General features: G+C 37.4%; 1 protein-coding gene across 1 annotated transcript in view; it reads left to right on the top strand.

Moving 5' to 3' along the window:
* The window catches only part of TDRD3 (tudor domain containing 3), a 200,039-nt gene that overhangs the window by 98,719 nt on the left and 85,938 nt on the right, over positions 1-15,382 (top strand). The window contains exons 6-7 of the mRNA XM_061133546.1: positions 1,907-1,978; positions 4,638-4,787. Coding sequence (XP_060989529.1) covers positions 1,907-1,978; positions 4,638-4,787 — 222 coding nt within the window. The remainder of the gene's footprint in view (positions 1-1,906; positions 1,979-4,637; positions 4,788-15,382) is intronic.

Below are 15,382 nucleotides of genomic sequence, written 5' to 3'. Positions count from 1 at the left end.
TGTCTCATTATTTGTGACACCATTGACTATAATACACCTGCCTCCCCTATCCTTCACTGTCTCCTGGAGTTTGCTCAAACTCATGTCCATTGAGTCGGTGATGCCATCCAACCATCTCATTCTATGCTGCCCCCTTTTCCATTTTGCCTTCAATATTTCCCAGCATCAGAGTCTTTTCCATTGAGTTGGCTCTTCACATCAGGTGGCCAACATATTGGAGTTTCAGCTTAAGTATCAGTCCTTCCAATGAATATTCAGGGTTGATTTTCCTTAGGATTGTCTGGTTTGACCTCATTGCAGTCCAAGGGACTCTCAAAAGTCTTCTCTAGCCCCACAGTTCAAAAGATCAGTTCTTTCGTGCTCAACTTTCTTTTATGGTCCAACTTTCACATCCATACATGACTACTGGAAAAACCGTAGCTTTGACTCTTTGGACCTTTGTTGGCAAAATGATGCCTCTGCTTTTTAATACACTGTCTAGGTTTGCCATAGCTTTCTTTCTAAGGAACAGCATCTTTTAATTTGATGGCTGTAGTCACCATCTGCAGTGATTTAAGAGCCCAAGAAATGAAATAAAACAAATAAAATCTGTCACTTCTTCTACTTTCTCCCTTTCTGTTTGCCATGAAGTGATGGGACTGAATATCATGATCTTAGTTTTTTTTTTTTAATGTTGAATTTTAAGCCAGCTTTTTCACTCTCTCACCCTCATCAAGAAGCTCTCTAGTTCCTTTTCAGTTTCTGCCATTAGGGTGGTATTATCTGCATACCTGAGGTTGCTATATTTCTCCTGGAAATCTTGATCCCAGCTTGTGATTCATCCAGCCTAGCATTTTTGATGATGTACTTTGCATAGAAGTTAAATAAGCAGGGTGATAGTATACAGCCATATTGTACTCCTTTCCCAACTTTGAACCAGTCTGTTGCTCCATGTCGGGTTCTTACTGTTGCTTCTTAACCTGCATACAGGTTTCTCAGGAGACAGGTAGAATGGTCTGGTATTCCCATCTTTTATGAATTTTCCACAGTTTGTTCTGATCTACACAGTCAAAGGCATAGTCAATGAAGCAATTATTTTTCTGGAATTCTCTTGCTTTTTTTATGATCCAGCAGATGTTAGCACTTTGATCTCTGATTCCTCTGCCTTTTCTAAACCCAGCTTGAACATCTCGAAGTTCTCAGTTTACATATTGTTGAAGTCTAGCTTAGAGAATTTTCATCATTACTTTGCTAGCATGTGAAATGAGTGCAATTGTGTGTTAGTTTGAATATTCTTTGGCATCGGAATGAAAACTGACCTTTTCCAGTTCTGTGGCCACTGCTGAGTTTTCCACATTTGCTGACATATTGATACTTTAACAGCATCATCTTTTAGAATTATAAATATCTCAGCTATAATTCTATCACCTCCTCTAGCTCTGTTCATAGTAATGCTTCCTCTGGCCCACTTGACTTCACACACAGGATGTCTGGCTCTGGATGAGTGATCACACCATTGTCTTTATCCAGATCATTAATACCTTTTTTGTATAGTTTTTCTGTGTATTCTTGCCACCTCTTCTTAATATCTTCTGCTTCTGTTAGGTCCTTAGGGTTTCTGTCCTTTATTGTGCTCATCCTCACATGAAATGTTCCTTTGATAGCTCCAGTTTTCTTGAAGAGATCTGTAGTCTTTCCCATTCTGTTGTTTTCCTCTATTTCTTTGCATTGTTCACTGAAGAAGGCCTTCTCATCTCTCCTTGCTATTTTCTTGAACTCTGCATATGTTTTATATAGTTTAAAATAATTAATAGGCTTTTTTTTTCTGTTTTAGCAATCTACTAAAATAATTGAATTTCTTGTGCATAAGTGTTGTTAAATATATTTTTAATGTATAAATCTATTTTATAACTCACTTTTCTCACAGAGTTTGTCAAAACACAATAGAAGCAATATTGGAACCGAAGGTGGACCACCTCCTTTTGTGCCTTTTGGACAGGTAATGACTTTCATTTTGGCAGATGCATTTTAATCAGCAAAAAGTATTTTTCATTTATATTCACGTTGTGCTCAGTTTTGTGCTGACCTCTTCACTCAGCAGTCATAGGAGTTAGGTGGAAATATATTAATTATACAAAATTGATAATTGTGTTTTTTTCCCTTTATTTTAATTAAAGTTTTGGTGTAGATTCTTTTCTTAAAAGCCGTTAACCCAAAGATTCAAAGATTCAAAGAGTTAAGAGACACACCCGATGTCAATTTAAGACTAAGATAAGATGGTGGTGGGGGCTTTTGTTTTTTGAGAGAGAGAGAAATGCAAATGTAAGAAGACAAAAGTATGCTATGATTTCTCACTTTGTTCATTAAAAACAAAAGAGGGAGGAAAAATAAAAGCATCAACAGAAGAATTGATAGGAGACAAAAAAGTTGGAACAAGGAAGGGCATCATTGCACTTTAGGAGGACCTATTCTCCCAGCTGTCCCTTCCGAGACTCTATTCATCTGCCTTCATCCAAAGACCCATCTTAGTCAAAGACTTAATTTTATTTCCAGTTGGTATTTTCCTTTTCCACTACGGCAGCCCTGATCTTTCTCTCACATAAGCGAAACATTTTTATTTCCTAATTATTTCCTAATTTTCAACCACCTTGCTGCAGAATGTTACCTCAAGGTAGCTCCTCAGCTGGCCAGTATCTTGTCTTTCTGGTTGTGCTAAACATCAGATTGCATTCAAAAAAATCTCCTTTAGCTTGTCCCTGCTTTATACCTGAAGAATCCGAGAGTAATCCCTCTGACTGCTTGTTCTTTGTCATATGATGCTACTAAAATTTAGCTCTTGGTAACCTGCCTTGCATTTGAGCTTTATTTCCTTCAAGAGTGCTGACTCAAAAGTGAAGATAAGTTGCGAACACAGCAGCTAGGAAATTGAGATGTACATCTCAGTAACAATTTTAAAAAAATTTGGTATGAGAATCATATTTAGTTGATCAGGAAATAAATGAACAGAATAAGTTGAATGGCATCCTCTTCAAAACCCTTTTTTGGAGGATCTACTCAAAATTAAATAGTTCATTCTTGCATCATGGCTATTTTGAAAGTATTTAAAAACATATGCCATTTTTTATTGTGCTTAAGAACATGTGAAATTCAGTATAAAAGGAGGCATGATCTATGCTGATGATATTCTCATTTCTATAGTGAAAAATCCCAAGAATGAAAAGATTCTATTAACTTATATTTGAAAATAATAAGTGCTATTTTTAAAAATGTTCTTTCCTCATAAACATTTTGGGGATAATATTTCTTTCATAAATTGCTAACAGAGACTTTTAATTATTTTCAAGAATTTAAAGTATATATAGCTCTTTTTTTTTTTTTTTTGGAGTTCAGTTCAGCCTCTCAGTTGTGACCGATGCTTTGCAACCCCATGTTCTGTGGCATGGCAGGCTTCCCTGTCCATCACCAACTCCTGGAGCTTGCTCAGACTCGTGTCCATCGAGTCGATGATGCCATCCAACCATCTCATCCTCTGTTGTCGTCTTCTCCTCCCGCCTTCAATCTTTCTCAGCATCAGGGTCTTTTCCAATGAGTCAGTCCTTTGCATCAGGTGGCCAAAGTATTGGGATTTCAGCTTCAGCATCAGTCCTTCCAATGAATATTTAGGACTGATTTTCTTTAGGATTTACTGGAATTTGTCTCAAGAGACTAAAATCCCACAACTTTGCAGCCTGACTAAGGGAGAAAGTATGTTTTTAGCTTTTGATTTGGTTTATAAGTTCAAAGACATCTTTCTATATGTAAAAGTAGCTATACTTTTTGGAATTAGGAAGTATGTTAAAAGTTACAGTTTCAATAATGTTATTTGTTTATGAAGTCCATTGTGAAAATCTCTTATTCAGCATCTTAGCCTTGTACATTGGTTAAAGACAGAGTATGCTGGCTGTGTGTTGGAATCAGCTATGTTATATGTATATTATTGAACATCTGTATTTATTTGAATTTATTTGAAAGCATATTTTTCTTCCTCTTTAAAATTATTGAGTTGAAAAAGGTTCATTTTATAGGAGTTTTGCTGCTAGGATTAAAAGGGAGCATTGAATTCAGGGCTTATTTTAATCATTGAGGGCTTTCTTCATTTGTCTCAAGAGACTAAAATCCCACAACTTTGCAGCCTGATTGGGGGAGAGAGTATGTTTTTAGCTTTTGATTTGGTTTATAAGTTGAAAGACATCATTCTATATGTAAAAGTAACTATACTACTTAACCCTCATGGATATTGTGACATAATGTGGAAATCAGCTCTTAATAAAAAACCAAATTTTCTTCTTGTGCAATAGTCTAGACTGTTTGAAATTTTAAATTATTTTAAATCATTATCCTAAAATGAAGCTTAGAATTTTTGGTTTAATGAAGGTTTTAAATATGCTCCCCCCCTTTTAGATGGCTATATTTAGTGTAGCTTTCATTTACTAGTTACAGTTAAAGTTACTTCAGTTAGTTTTCTACCTTTATTTTAAAATCTGGGGATAGAGTTATATTTTTATGGGCTCTTACTTGTTGTGATTCAGATACTTCTTTTGAAGATATACACTTTCTTACAAACAGTTGAATCCCTTCTGATATTACTGAAGCATTTTGTTTTTATTTGTTATTACCAGAAGTGTGTGTCTCATATCCAAGTGGATAGCAGAGAACTTGATCGAAGAAAGACATTACAAGTGACAATGCCTGTCAAACCTCCAAATGATAATGATGAATTTGAAAAGCAAAGGACTGCTGCCATTGCAGAAGTTGCAAAGAGCAAAGAAGTAAGAAGCTAAATCATTGCAAATTTCTCTTATTCCTTGCCTTCATGTTCTATTTAGATTACTCACAATCATTATTGTCTTTTCACATAAAGTAACTAATTGAACAAACTTTTGACATTCTTTTTCCATATTCTATCAGTAGAGAATATCCTGGTACCTTTTGGAGTCTTAAGCTTACACCATTTTACTTGTAAACATTCCTTTTCCAAGTCTCCTTAACAATTCCATTAAGTTGCTTTTGCTGACAAACCACCCTTCTTTTCTCCCTCTGTCTTTTCTTCTTAACTTAACAGTATACAACTGAACACAGTGAACACAGTAACCTTTTTTTTTTTTTAAATGGTAGAGGGGTTCCTATTATTAGTTGGGATAGATGATACTTTCTGAGGAAAGTTTTCTCCTACAGTAGAAACCTTGGAGGGGTTCAGGTAAAAACTAGAAGGTAAATCAATGGCTCAGGATTAACAATTTTGTCAGTTTTCATTCTTAAACCTAATGTATAGTAAAAAACAATTTTTATCTTTGGATTAAATGTGCATTTATACATACCCTCTCTTATTTATCATTATTAGACAAAAGGTTTTCTTTTCATTATTTTTAATTTCTTACTTATTTGAAATAGGTTGTTTCTCTAGTTATTTATTGATTTGTAGCTTTCGATAAGAAATTTTAGTTCATGAATTAGTTGGTTGCTTAGATAGTATTTTCTTAACCAGTGATATTGAAATAAATTTCTTTATTTAAAACCAGCAATAAACTTTAGCTAACAATTTTTTTCCTATTTAAATTCAAAATTTAAGAGGGGACTTCGTAAGTTTTGGTAGTTCTTCCCACAGTGTCATTCTACTATCTGTTTATGATAGGTGGACCAGAGCACAGATTCTGGAATCAGGCAACCTAGGAGAATACACTACTGAGAACTTGGGTAGATGACTTACTTACCCAAGACTTACATTGTTTGCCGTGCTCTTTACCTGTGAGAAGGTGATAGCAGTGGGACAAGAGCACAAGCTCTGGAATCAGGCAGCCTCGACGCATATGCTTCTGAGAACTTGGATAGATCACTTACATTTTGTACCATGTTTTATTTATCTATGAAAGATGATAGCAGTAGTACCTACTTCATATGTTTACTGTAAGAATTAAAATTGCTAATATTTAAAACACTTAGGATACTACATGGCACAGGTCATGATGTTGTTACCGAATTCCTGTTCAGCTGCTTATCATTCAAGAATCCAATACTGAGAGTGTTGGTTAAAAGGAAATATGGCTTTATTGAGGAGGCTGAAAATTCTGAAGAGAAAGGTGGGAGTATGTTCCAAAAAGCCAGCTCCCAACTTGCCAGGTTTTGCTTGGAGATTACATAGGGGAAAGAGGAAATGGCTACAGTGCTCATAGGGAGGGGGCTGTCTTCTATTTTCAGAGATGATTGTCTTGATCACACAATTCCAAGTAGCTATCAAGTCTCACTTGTGATTGGAACATTATCTAAGTCATAAATCTTTGGTTAACTATTTCTGGAGAATAAGGAACAAGGGTGAGGTTTATAGAACAGCTAACTAATCTTCAGTCTCAGTGAGCAGCAACAGTTTTCTTCATTCAGCAAGCTAAGCTAATGTTGAACTAGGGTAGAAGTCGGGCATCGCAAGCACAAGGTCACAGCCACACCCTAACTAAGGAACAGTGCTGGAATGATGCAGAGGAGCTGAGGCCCCTAGTTGTAGCGTCACAGCCTCAGTTACAGTGTTAGGTTGTTAGGTCACCTCAGGCGGGTCCAACTCTGTGCGACCCTGTAGACGGCAGCTCCAGGCTCAGGATTCCCCTGCTGTGCTGTGCTTCGTCCCTCAGCCGTGTCTGACTCTGTGACTCCATGGACCGTGGGGTTCTCCAGGCAGGAACACTGGAGTGGTTGCCGTGCTCTCCTCATTCTTTTCCTAAAAGCCTTCGATAAATGTGGCTATTGCTATTCCTCAGTGTTTTCTCTAAGGCATGTTTAAAAATCATTTTAATATCTCTGAAATTAATTCATTTTATCCAGTTAGCATAAAATGTATTTCTTCCTTTCCCAAAAACTGTTAAAATTATGGAGTTTCAGAAGAGGATATTGGGAATATATCAGTTTCTTAATGATTGTAGCAAAGGTATTATTTTGATTTACATATTTCTCAGACAAACTTTCTTTCCAAAATTTTGTTTGATGTCTATTTACTGGACTCTAGCTAATATATGGTAATAGGCTTCATTTTTTAAAGTCATAATTGATCACATTTTATTTTCCCATAAGTATTTGTAAATAAAGAATCATAGTTTTCTAAAGCAGAATTTCAACTTTTCAGTTTATATGTAAGAGTTGATTGGAGGCTCAAAACTATAAGAACGTGCCCAAGGTTACCCAGTGACAATTCTGGGACTAACCTACATGTATTACAGTAGAAGATTATATCTGTGTCTATGTATCTTTCTATACAGATGAGTATACACATACAAATTCATATTTAATGAGTGTCTAAAAAGCAAAATTATATAACATTGTAATTTACCTGGAAAGATATTTTGTGTTCATCTATTTAACTACTTAATGTGGATTTGGTGAAATCTACTGCAGATGACCAAGTGATGTTTTTCATTCCTTTCTTCCTTTAGTCCTTCATTCAACAAATATTTTTCTGAGAACTTGTAATATGCCAGGAAGTATCTTAAATGCCTTGGTTTAAACAATGACTAAATATACAAAAGATTTCTGCCTTTATCAAGATTACCTTTTAGTAAGTTAAACAGACTGGCATAGTAATAAGTATGTAAATTATATGGTAGGTTAAAAGTTGATAAATGCCATGGGCAAAAGTAAAGTAGGATGGGCAGTTAGGAAGGTGTTGGTTGGTGAGGGGAGTTGGGGGGGGCGTGCAATTGAATATAGGATGGTCAGAGGAGGAGTACAAGACGGCAGAGGAATGGGTGGACGTGGAGTACATCTCTCTCCATGGATACATCAGGAACACACCTTCAGACACAGAAGTGCACACAGAACACCAGCTGAGAGCAGATAGGAGCACCTGACCAGCGGAAAAGAATATATAGAACCACACAAAACTCGGTAGGACGAAGGAACTAGGGGGAAAAACAGGAGTGTTAGTAGGACTGGACCTGCCCTCGGCAGGAGTGGGAACTGAAGCAGGGGTCCGATCTCCACATCAGGGCAATTGTCTGAGTCAGAGGAGAAACATTTAAGGCTGAGAGTGAGGAAGCTGATCTGTGGCAGCCTAAGTGGAATGAGAATCAGACAGTCCTTGTCGCAGCCATACATACCCCAGACAGGGATGCAGGTCCCCTGGAAGGCTCAGCTGCTGGGAGATGGAGTCTAGGGATTGTGGAGCAGCCAGGGTAAGGGTTGCTGTTGACTGCAGAGAGACGGATTGAGGAGATAGGAGGGAGGAGATTGTGGTGGGACATGCCTGTGGAGGAAAGCCAGGCAGCCATGGAAGCAAGGGATACGGCTGAGTCATGCGTAGGGGCTGCAGCCATCACCATAGCCTCTCTCTCCACACTCCACCATTGGCAGCTGAACAATGGAGAGGCTGGCCCATCAAATACCTGATGCCCTGAACTACAGAGTAGGACCCCATCCAGGGTGCCCTTTAAGTGCCTGATGTGCCAAACTATAGAGTAGCGCCTGACCCAGGGTGCCACTTGAAGTGCCTGGCACACTGATTTACAGAGTAGGACCCCAGCCCGGGAGGCCCCTCTATGTGCCTGACGTGCCGAGTGACAGAGAAGAACCCGAGGCAAGGGAGCCCTCTAGGTGCCTGAACAGGTGGAGCTACAGAAAAAGACTGGCCAAAGAGGCCTACTGATCACCAGCTACAAGAGGCTCGAAAAAAGACTGATCGGGCCATACCTCCTGCGGCGGAGGCAGTCCGTGTCCCTGCACACTTAGCGCCGCCAGGGTCCCCGAAAGCCAAGCAGCTGAGCCACCTTCACGCCCACCTGTCATGGGCAGAGCTGCCACAGGCAAAAAAAGTCTTGCGTCTGTGCATGCAGGGTCGCTTCAGTCGTGTCTGGGCTCTTTGTGACCCTGTAGACTGGCCTGCCAGGCTTCTCTGTCAGGGAGTTGGGGGTTTCTCCAGCCAAGAAAATTGGAGCGTATTGGCCAATACTGGTTGCCATATCCTTCTAGAGTACTGTATTTCCTGCTGCCCTAGCTGCCAGCTCTCCTAAATACCTGGTGCTGCCAGAACCCCTGCGACCCAAGCAGCTGCATCATCTCCACACTTGACCCTCATAGGGGCAAACCCAAGTCCTCTGAAGCAAACCCCAGTGGATGACCCACGTGTACGGATGAAAATAAAACCACAGTTGAAACCCAGGGGCAGTGTGGTTAAGGAAAAAGACCCAAAACCTTCCCACCAGCTGTACAAGCTGTGCATTAAATCCACACGATTAGCTAGGCAGACTCTGTGTCTTTATAAAAGCTCATTGAGAGCTCCCACAAAAGAAATCACTAGTTCTGATAGCTGTGCATTGCAAGCAAGAACATACAGGAGTAGGACCAGATTAGAATCTGAGCTGCCCCCACAGTAGGTCCAGAGATCAGCAGAGTGTTGGAAGGCATGCTAGGGAGGTGAGGTGGACTGCGACTCCCAGCAAGGGAAAGAACTCTTGAGCAGTGATTCAAGACAAACATTTATTTTTCTTGTGTTTTGACTTGTTTTGTAGATTCTTTTGGATTTTTTTTTCTCTTTTTTTCCCTTCTTTTTGCCCCTCTGTTGCAGTTGTCAATTTTATGGGCACTGTGAAATCTAATTAAGCTTTTGAGCTTTTTTTTTTTCCTCAGTCACATTTTTTACTGTTGTGATAAACCTCTGCCTCTTTATTGGACTTTTGCAGTTCTATGGAATTTTCCTCTTTTTTTTTTTCCCCTTTTTCTTTCTTCTTCTGTTTTTTTTTTCTTCTCTTTTTTATAATTTTAATTTTTTTAAACCTATTATATTCTTTCTACATTTATTCCTTTGTTTGCCTTTCCTACTGTTCTTTTTGCCTTGCAGTTAGTCTTTAATATATATAAATCTTCTTAATCTACCTTTATTTAACTTTGCATATCTATTCTTTCTTTCTTTTCTTTCTTTCCTTTCTTCTCAACATATTTGTTAGTTTTGTTTTCATTGCTTTATTCCCCACTTGGTGCCTTGCCTTAGTTTTGTTTTCCAGTTTGTGCTTTAGTTAGTTTTGTTCTTACCTGGTAAATATAATTTTTATTTCCTTTGTTCACTAGGTCAATCTATTGTACTTTATTTTTGTTGGACTGTATTGACTTTGCTCATGGGTGTATATGTATATGAGTATATTCCATTTTTTAAATTATTATTTGTCTGATTTTGTAATTGCCATTTGTCTGGGATTCATATTTGGTTTCTCGTTTTTGGATATTTGTTTTAATCTCACTTAATGCCATAACAAACCACTTGTAGAATCTTCATTCCTGACCAGAGATCAAGCCTTGAGACTTTGGAGTGGGAGCACTGACTCCAAAACCCTAGACTACCAGAGAACTAACCCTAGGGAGTATCAAACAGTGAGAACTCACACAAAGGAAACCACTTGAATACAAGACCTGGCATCACCCAAACACCGGTAGCACCTGTGCAGGATGCCTCATCTAAACAACAAATAAAACAAAAATACAAACCCAATCATCAGCAGACAGAATTACCACCTCACTCAGCTTTGCCCATCAGAGGAAAACCAAACAAACAAAAACTCAGCACAAATATCACCCTATAGGAAGCTTTCACAAATACTGGACCAACCGTAGGAGGGCAGAAACCAAAAGGAAGAAAGAATTCAACCTTGAAGCCTGGGAAAAGAAGATCTCAAACACAGTAAGTTAAAAAAATAAAAATAAAAAGGCAGAGAAATACTACACAAATGAAGTAACAAACTAGAAACACAGAAGTCCAAATAAATGAAGAGGAAATAGGCAAACTACCTGAAAAAGAATTCAGAATAATGATAGTAAAGATGATCAAAAACCTTGAAAACAAAATGGAGAAAATGCAAGAATTAATTAACAAAGACCTAGAAGTATTAAAGAAGTAGCATACAGAGACAAACAACACAATTACTGAAATTAAAAATACTCTAGAAGGAATCAGTACCAGAATATCTGAAGCAGAAGACCAAATCAGTGAGCTGGATGATAAAATGTTGGAAATAACTTCTGAAGAGCAGAATAAAGTAAAAAGAATGAAAAGAACTGAGGATGGTCTAGAGACCTCTGAAACAATATCAAATGCACCAATATTTGAGCTACAGGGGTCCCAGAATAAGAAGAGAAAAAGAAAGGATATGAGAAAATTTTTGAAGAGATTGTAGTTGAAAGTTTCCCAAACATGGTAAAGGAGATGGTCAGTTAAGACCAAGAGGCACAAAGAGTCCAGTAGAGGATAAAACCAAGGAGAAACACACCAAGACACATACGAATCAAACTAGCAAAGATAAACACAAAATATTAAAAGCAACAAGGGAGAAGCAACAAGTAACGTACAAGGGAAACACCTATGTTGATCTCTCAGTAGAAACTCTACAGGCCAGAAGGGAATGGCAGGATATATTTAAAGTACTGAAAGGAAAAAATCTACAACCATGATTACTGTACCCGGAAAGGGTCTCATTCAAAATTAATGGAGCAATAAAAAGCTTTTCAGACAAGCAGAAGTTAAGAGAATTCAGTACCACCAAACCAGCTTTACAACAAATGTTAAACCGACTTATATAGTCAAGAAATACAAGAGAAGAGAAAAGATCTACAAAACCAACCCCAAACAATTGAGAAAATGGCTATAGGAACATATATATCAATAATTACTTTGAATGTAAATGGATTAAATGCACCAACCAAGAGACTCAGACTGGCTGAACAGATACAGAAATAAGACCCATATATATGCTGTTTACAAGAAACGCACTTCAGACCTAAGGACACATAAAGACTGAAAGTAAGAGGATTGAAAAATATATTCCATGCAAATGGGAAGCAAAAGAAAGCTGGAGTAGCAATCCTCATATCAGACAAAACAGACCTTAGAATAAAGGATATTACAAGACATAAGGAAGTACACTACATAATGATCAAGGTATCAGTCCAAGAGTAAGACATAACAATTGCAAATATCTATGCACCCATCATAGGAGCACCTCAATACCTAAGACAAACACTAACAGACGTAAAAGGAGAAATTGACAGTAACACAATAATAATAGGAGACGTTAACACCCCACTCACACCAATGGACAGATCATCTTAACAAAATAAGGAAACACGTCTTAAATGATACATTAGATGAGATAAATCTCATTGATATCTTCAGGACATTCCATTCCAATGCAGAATACATCTTCTTCTCAAGTGCACATGGAACATTCTCCAGGATATACCACTTCTTGGGTCACAAATCAAACCTCAGTAAATTTAAGAAAATTGAATTTGTATCAAGCATCTTTTCTGACCACAACACTATGAGACTAGATATCAATTACAAGGCAAAAAACTGTAAGAAACACAAACACATGGAGATTAAACAACACGTTTCTAATTAACCAACAGGTTACTGAAGAAATCAAAAGGGAAATCAAAAAATTTCTAGAAACAAATGACAATGAAAACATGACAACTCAAACCTATGGGATGCAGCTAAAGCAGTTCTAAGAGGGAAGTTTATAGCAATACAATCCTACCTCAAGAAATAAGAAAGACATCGAATAGACAACCTAAATTTACACCTAAAACAACTGGAAAAAGAAGAACAACCCCCGGCCCCCAAAATTAGTAGAAGGAAAGAAATCATAAAGATCTGAGCAGAAATAAATGAAAAAGAAATGAAAGAAACAGTAGTAAAGATTAATAAAACTAAAAGCTGGTTCTTTGAGAAGATAAACAAAATTGACAAATCTTTAGCCAGACTCATCAAGAAAAAAAAGAGAGAAGAACCAAATCAACAAAATTAGAAATGAAAAAGGAGAGGTTACAACAATCCAGAAATGTTAGACAATGTAGAAATACAAAGGATTATAAGAGACTATTTTGAACAACTATATGGCAATAAAATGGATAATCTGGAAGAAATGGACAGATTCTTAGAAAAGTTCAATCTTCCAAGACTGAACCAAGAAGAAATAAAAATTATGAACAACCCAATTATAAGCACTGAAATTAGAGCTGTGATCAAAAATCTCCCAAGAAGCAAAAGCCCAGGACCAGATGGCTTCACAGGACAATTGTGTCAAACATTTCAAGAAGACCTAATGCCTATCCTTCTAAAACTCTTTCAAAAAATTGCAGAGGAAGGAACATTTCCAAACTCATTCTACAAGGCCACCATCACCCTGGTACCAACAAGGACAACATAAAAAAAGAAAACTACAGGCCAATATCACTGATGAACATACATGCAAAATTCCTTGGCAAAATTTTAGCAAACAGAATTCAGCAACACATTAAAAAGCTCATATACCATGATCAAGTTGGATTTATTCCAGGGATGCAAAGATTGTTCAATATATGCAAATCAATCAATGTGATACACCATATTAACAAACTGAAAGATAAAAACCATATGATAATCTCAGTGGATGCAGAAAAAGCCTTTGACAAAATTCAGCACCCATTTATGATTAAAACTCTTCAAAAAATGGGCATAGAAGGAACCTACCTCAACATAGTAAAGGCCATACATGATAAGCCTACAGCTAACATTGTTCTCAATTGTGAAAAACTGAAAGCATTCCCCCTAAGATCAGGAACAAGACAAGGGTGCCCACTTTCCCCACTATTATTCAACATAGTTCTGGAAGTCCTACCTATAGCAGTCAGAGAAGAAAAAGAAATAAAAGGAATCTAGATCGGAAAAGAAGTAAAGCTCTCACTGTTTGCAGATGACATGATACTGTACACAGAAAACCCTAAAGATAGTATCAGAAAATTACTAGGGCTAATCAGTGAATTGAGCAGTGTTGCAGGATACAAAATCAATACACTAAAATCACTTGCATTTCTATATACTAACAATGAAAAACCAGAAAGAGAAATTAAGGAATCAATCCCATTCACCATTGCAACAAAAGGAATTAAATATCTAGGAATAAACTTACCTAAGGAGACAAAAGAGCTGTACACAGAAAATTATAAGACACTGATGAAAGAAATCAAAGACAAACAGATAGAGAGAGAGTCCACGTTCCTGGGTAGAAAGAATCATCAGTTCCTGATGAAAGAAATCAAAGACAAAATAAACAGATAAGGAGAGAATCCACGTTCCTGGGTAGAAAGAATGACTATACTACCAAACACAATCTACAGATTCAGTGCAATCCCTATCAAATTACCAATGGCATTTTTCACAGAACTAGAACAAAACATTCCACAATTCATATGGAAACACAAAAGACCCTGAATTGCCAAAGCAGTCTTGAAAAAGAAGAATGGAGCTGGAGGAATCAACCTTCACAACTTCAGACTATACTACAAAGCTACAGTCATTAAGACAGCATGGTACTGGTACAAAAACAGAAATATAGACCAATGCAACAAGATAGGAAGCCCAGAAATAAACCCATGCACCTATGGGTACCTTAATTTCAACAAAGGAGGCAAGAATATACAATGGGGCAAAGACAACCTCTTCAATAAATGGTGCTCTGAAAACTGTACAGCTACATGTAAAAGAATGAAATTAAAACACTTCCTAACACCATGCACAAAGATTAACTCAAAATGAATTAAAGACCTAAATGTAAGACCAGAAACTATAAAACTCTCAGAGGAAAACATAGGCAGAACACTTGATGACATAAATCAAAACAAGATCCTCTATGACCCACTTCCCTAGAATAATGGAAGTAAAAACAAAAGTATACAAGTGGGACCTGATTAAACTTAAAAGCTTTTGCACAGCAAAGGAAACTATAAGCCAGGTGAAAAGACAACCCTCAGAATGGGAGAAAATAATAGCAACTGAAACAACTGACAAAGGATTAATTTCAAAGATATACAAGCAGCTCATACAACTCAATAGAAGAAAAACAAGCCAATCAAAAAGTGGGGAAAAGACCTAAACAGACATTTTTCCAAGGAAGACATACAGATGGCTAACAAACACATGAAAAGATGCTCAGCATCACTCATTAGAGAAATGCAAATCAAACTACCTCTCACCAGCCAGAATCACCATCATCAAAAAGTCTACAAACAATAACTGCTAGAGAGGGTGTGGAGAAAAGGGAGCCCTCTTGCACTGCTGGTGGGACTGTAAATTGATATAGCCACTATGGAAGATGGTATGGATATTCCTTTAAAAACTAGGAATAAAACCACCATATGATCCAGCAATCCTACTCCTAGGCATATACCCTGAGGAAACCAAAATTGAAAAGGACAAATGTATCCCATTGTTCATTGAAGCACTATTTACAATAGCTGGAAAATGGAAGCAACCTGGATGTCCATCAACAGATGAATGGATAAAGAAGTTTTGGTACATATCCACAGTGGAATATTACTCAGCCATCAAAAGGAACAGATTTGAGTCAGTTCTGATGAG

This window comes from Dama dama, chromosome 30 (assembly GCF_033118175.1).
Source record: "Dama dama isolate Ldn47 chromosome 30, ASM3311817v1, whole genome shotgun sequence".
Classification (NCBI taxonomy): Eukaryota; Metazoa; Chordata; class Mammalia; order Artiodactyla; family Cervidae; genus Dama; species Dama dama.
Note: the sequence above shows the minus strand (reverse complement) of the source record. Positions and strands in the feature narration are given on the sequence as shown.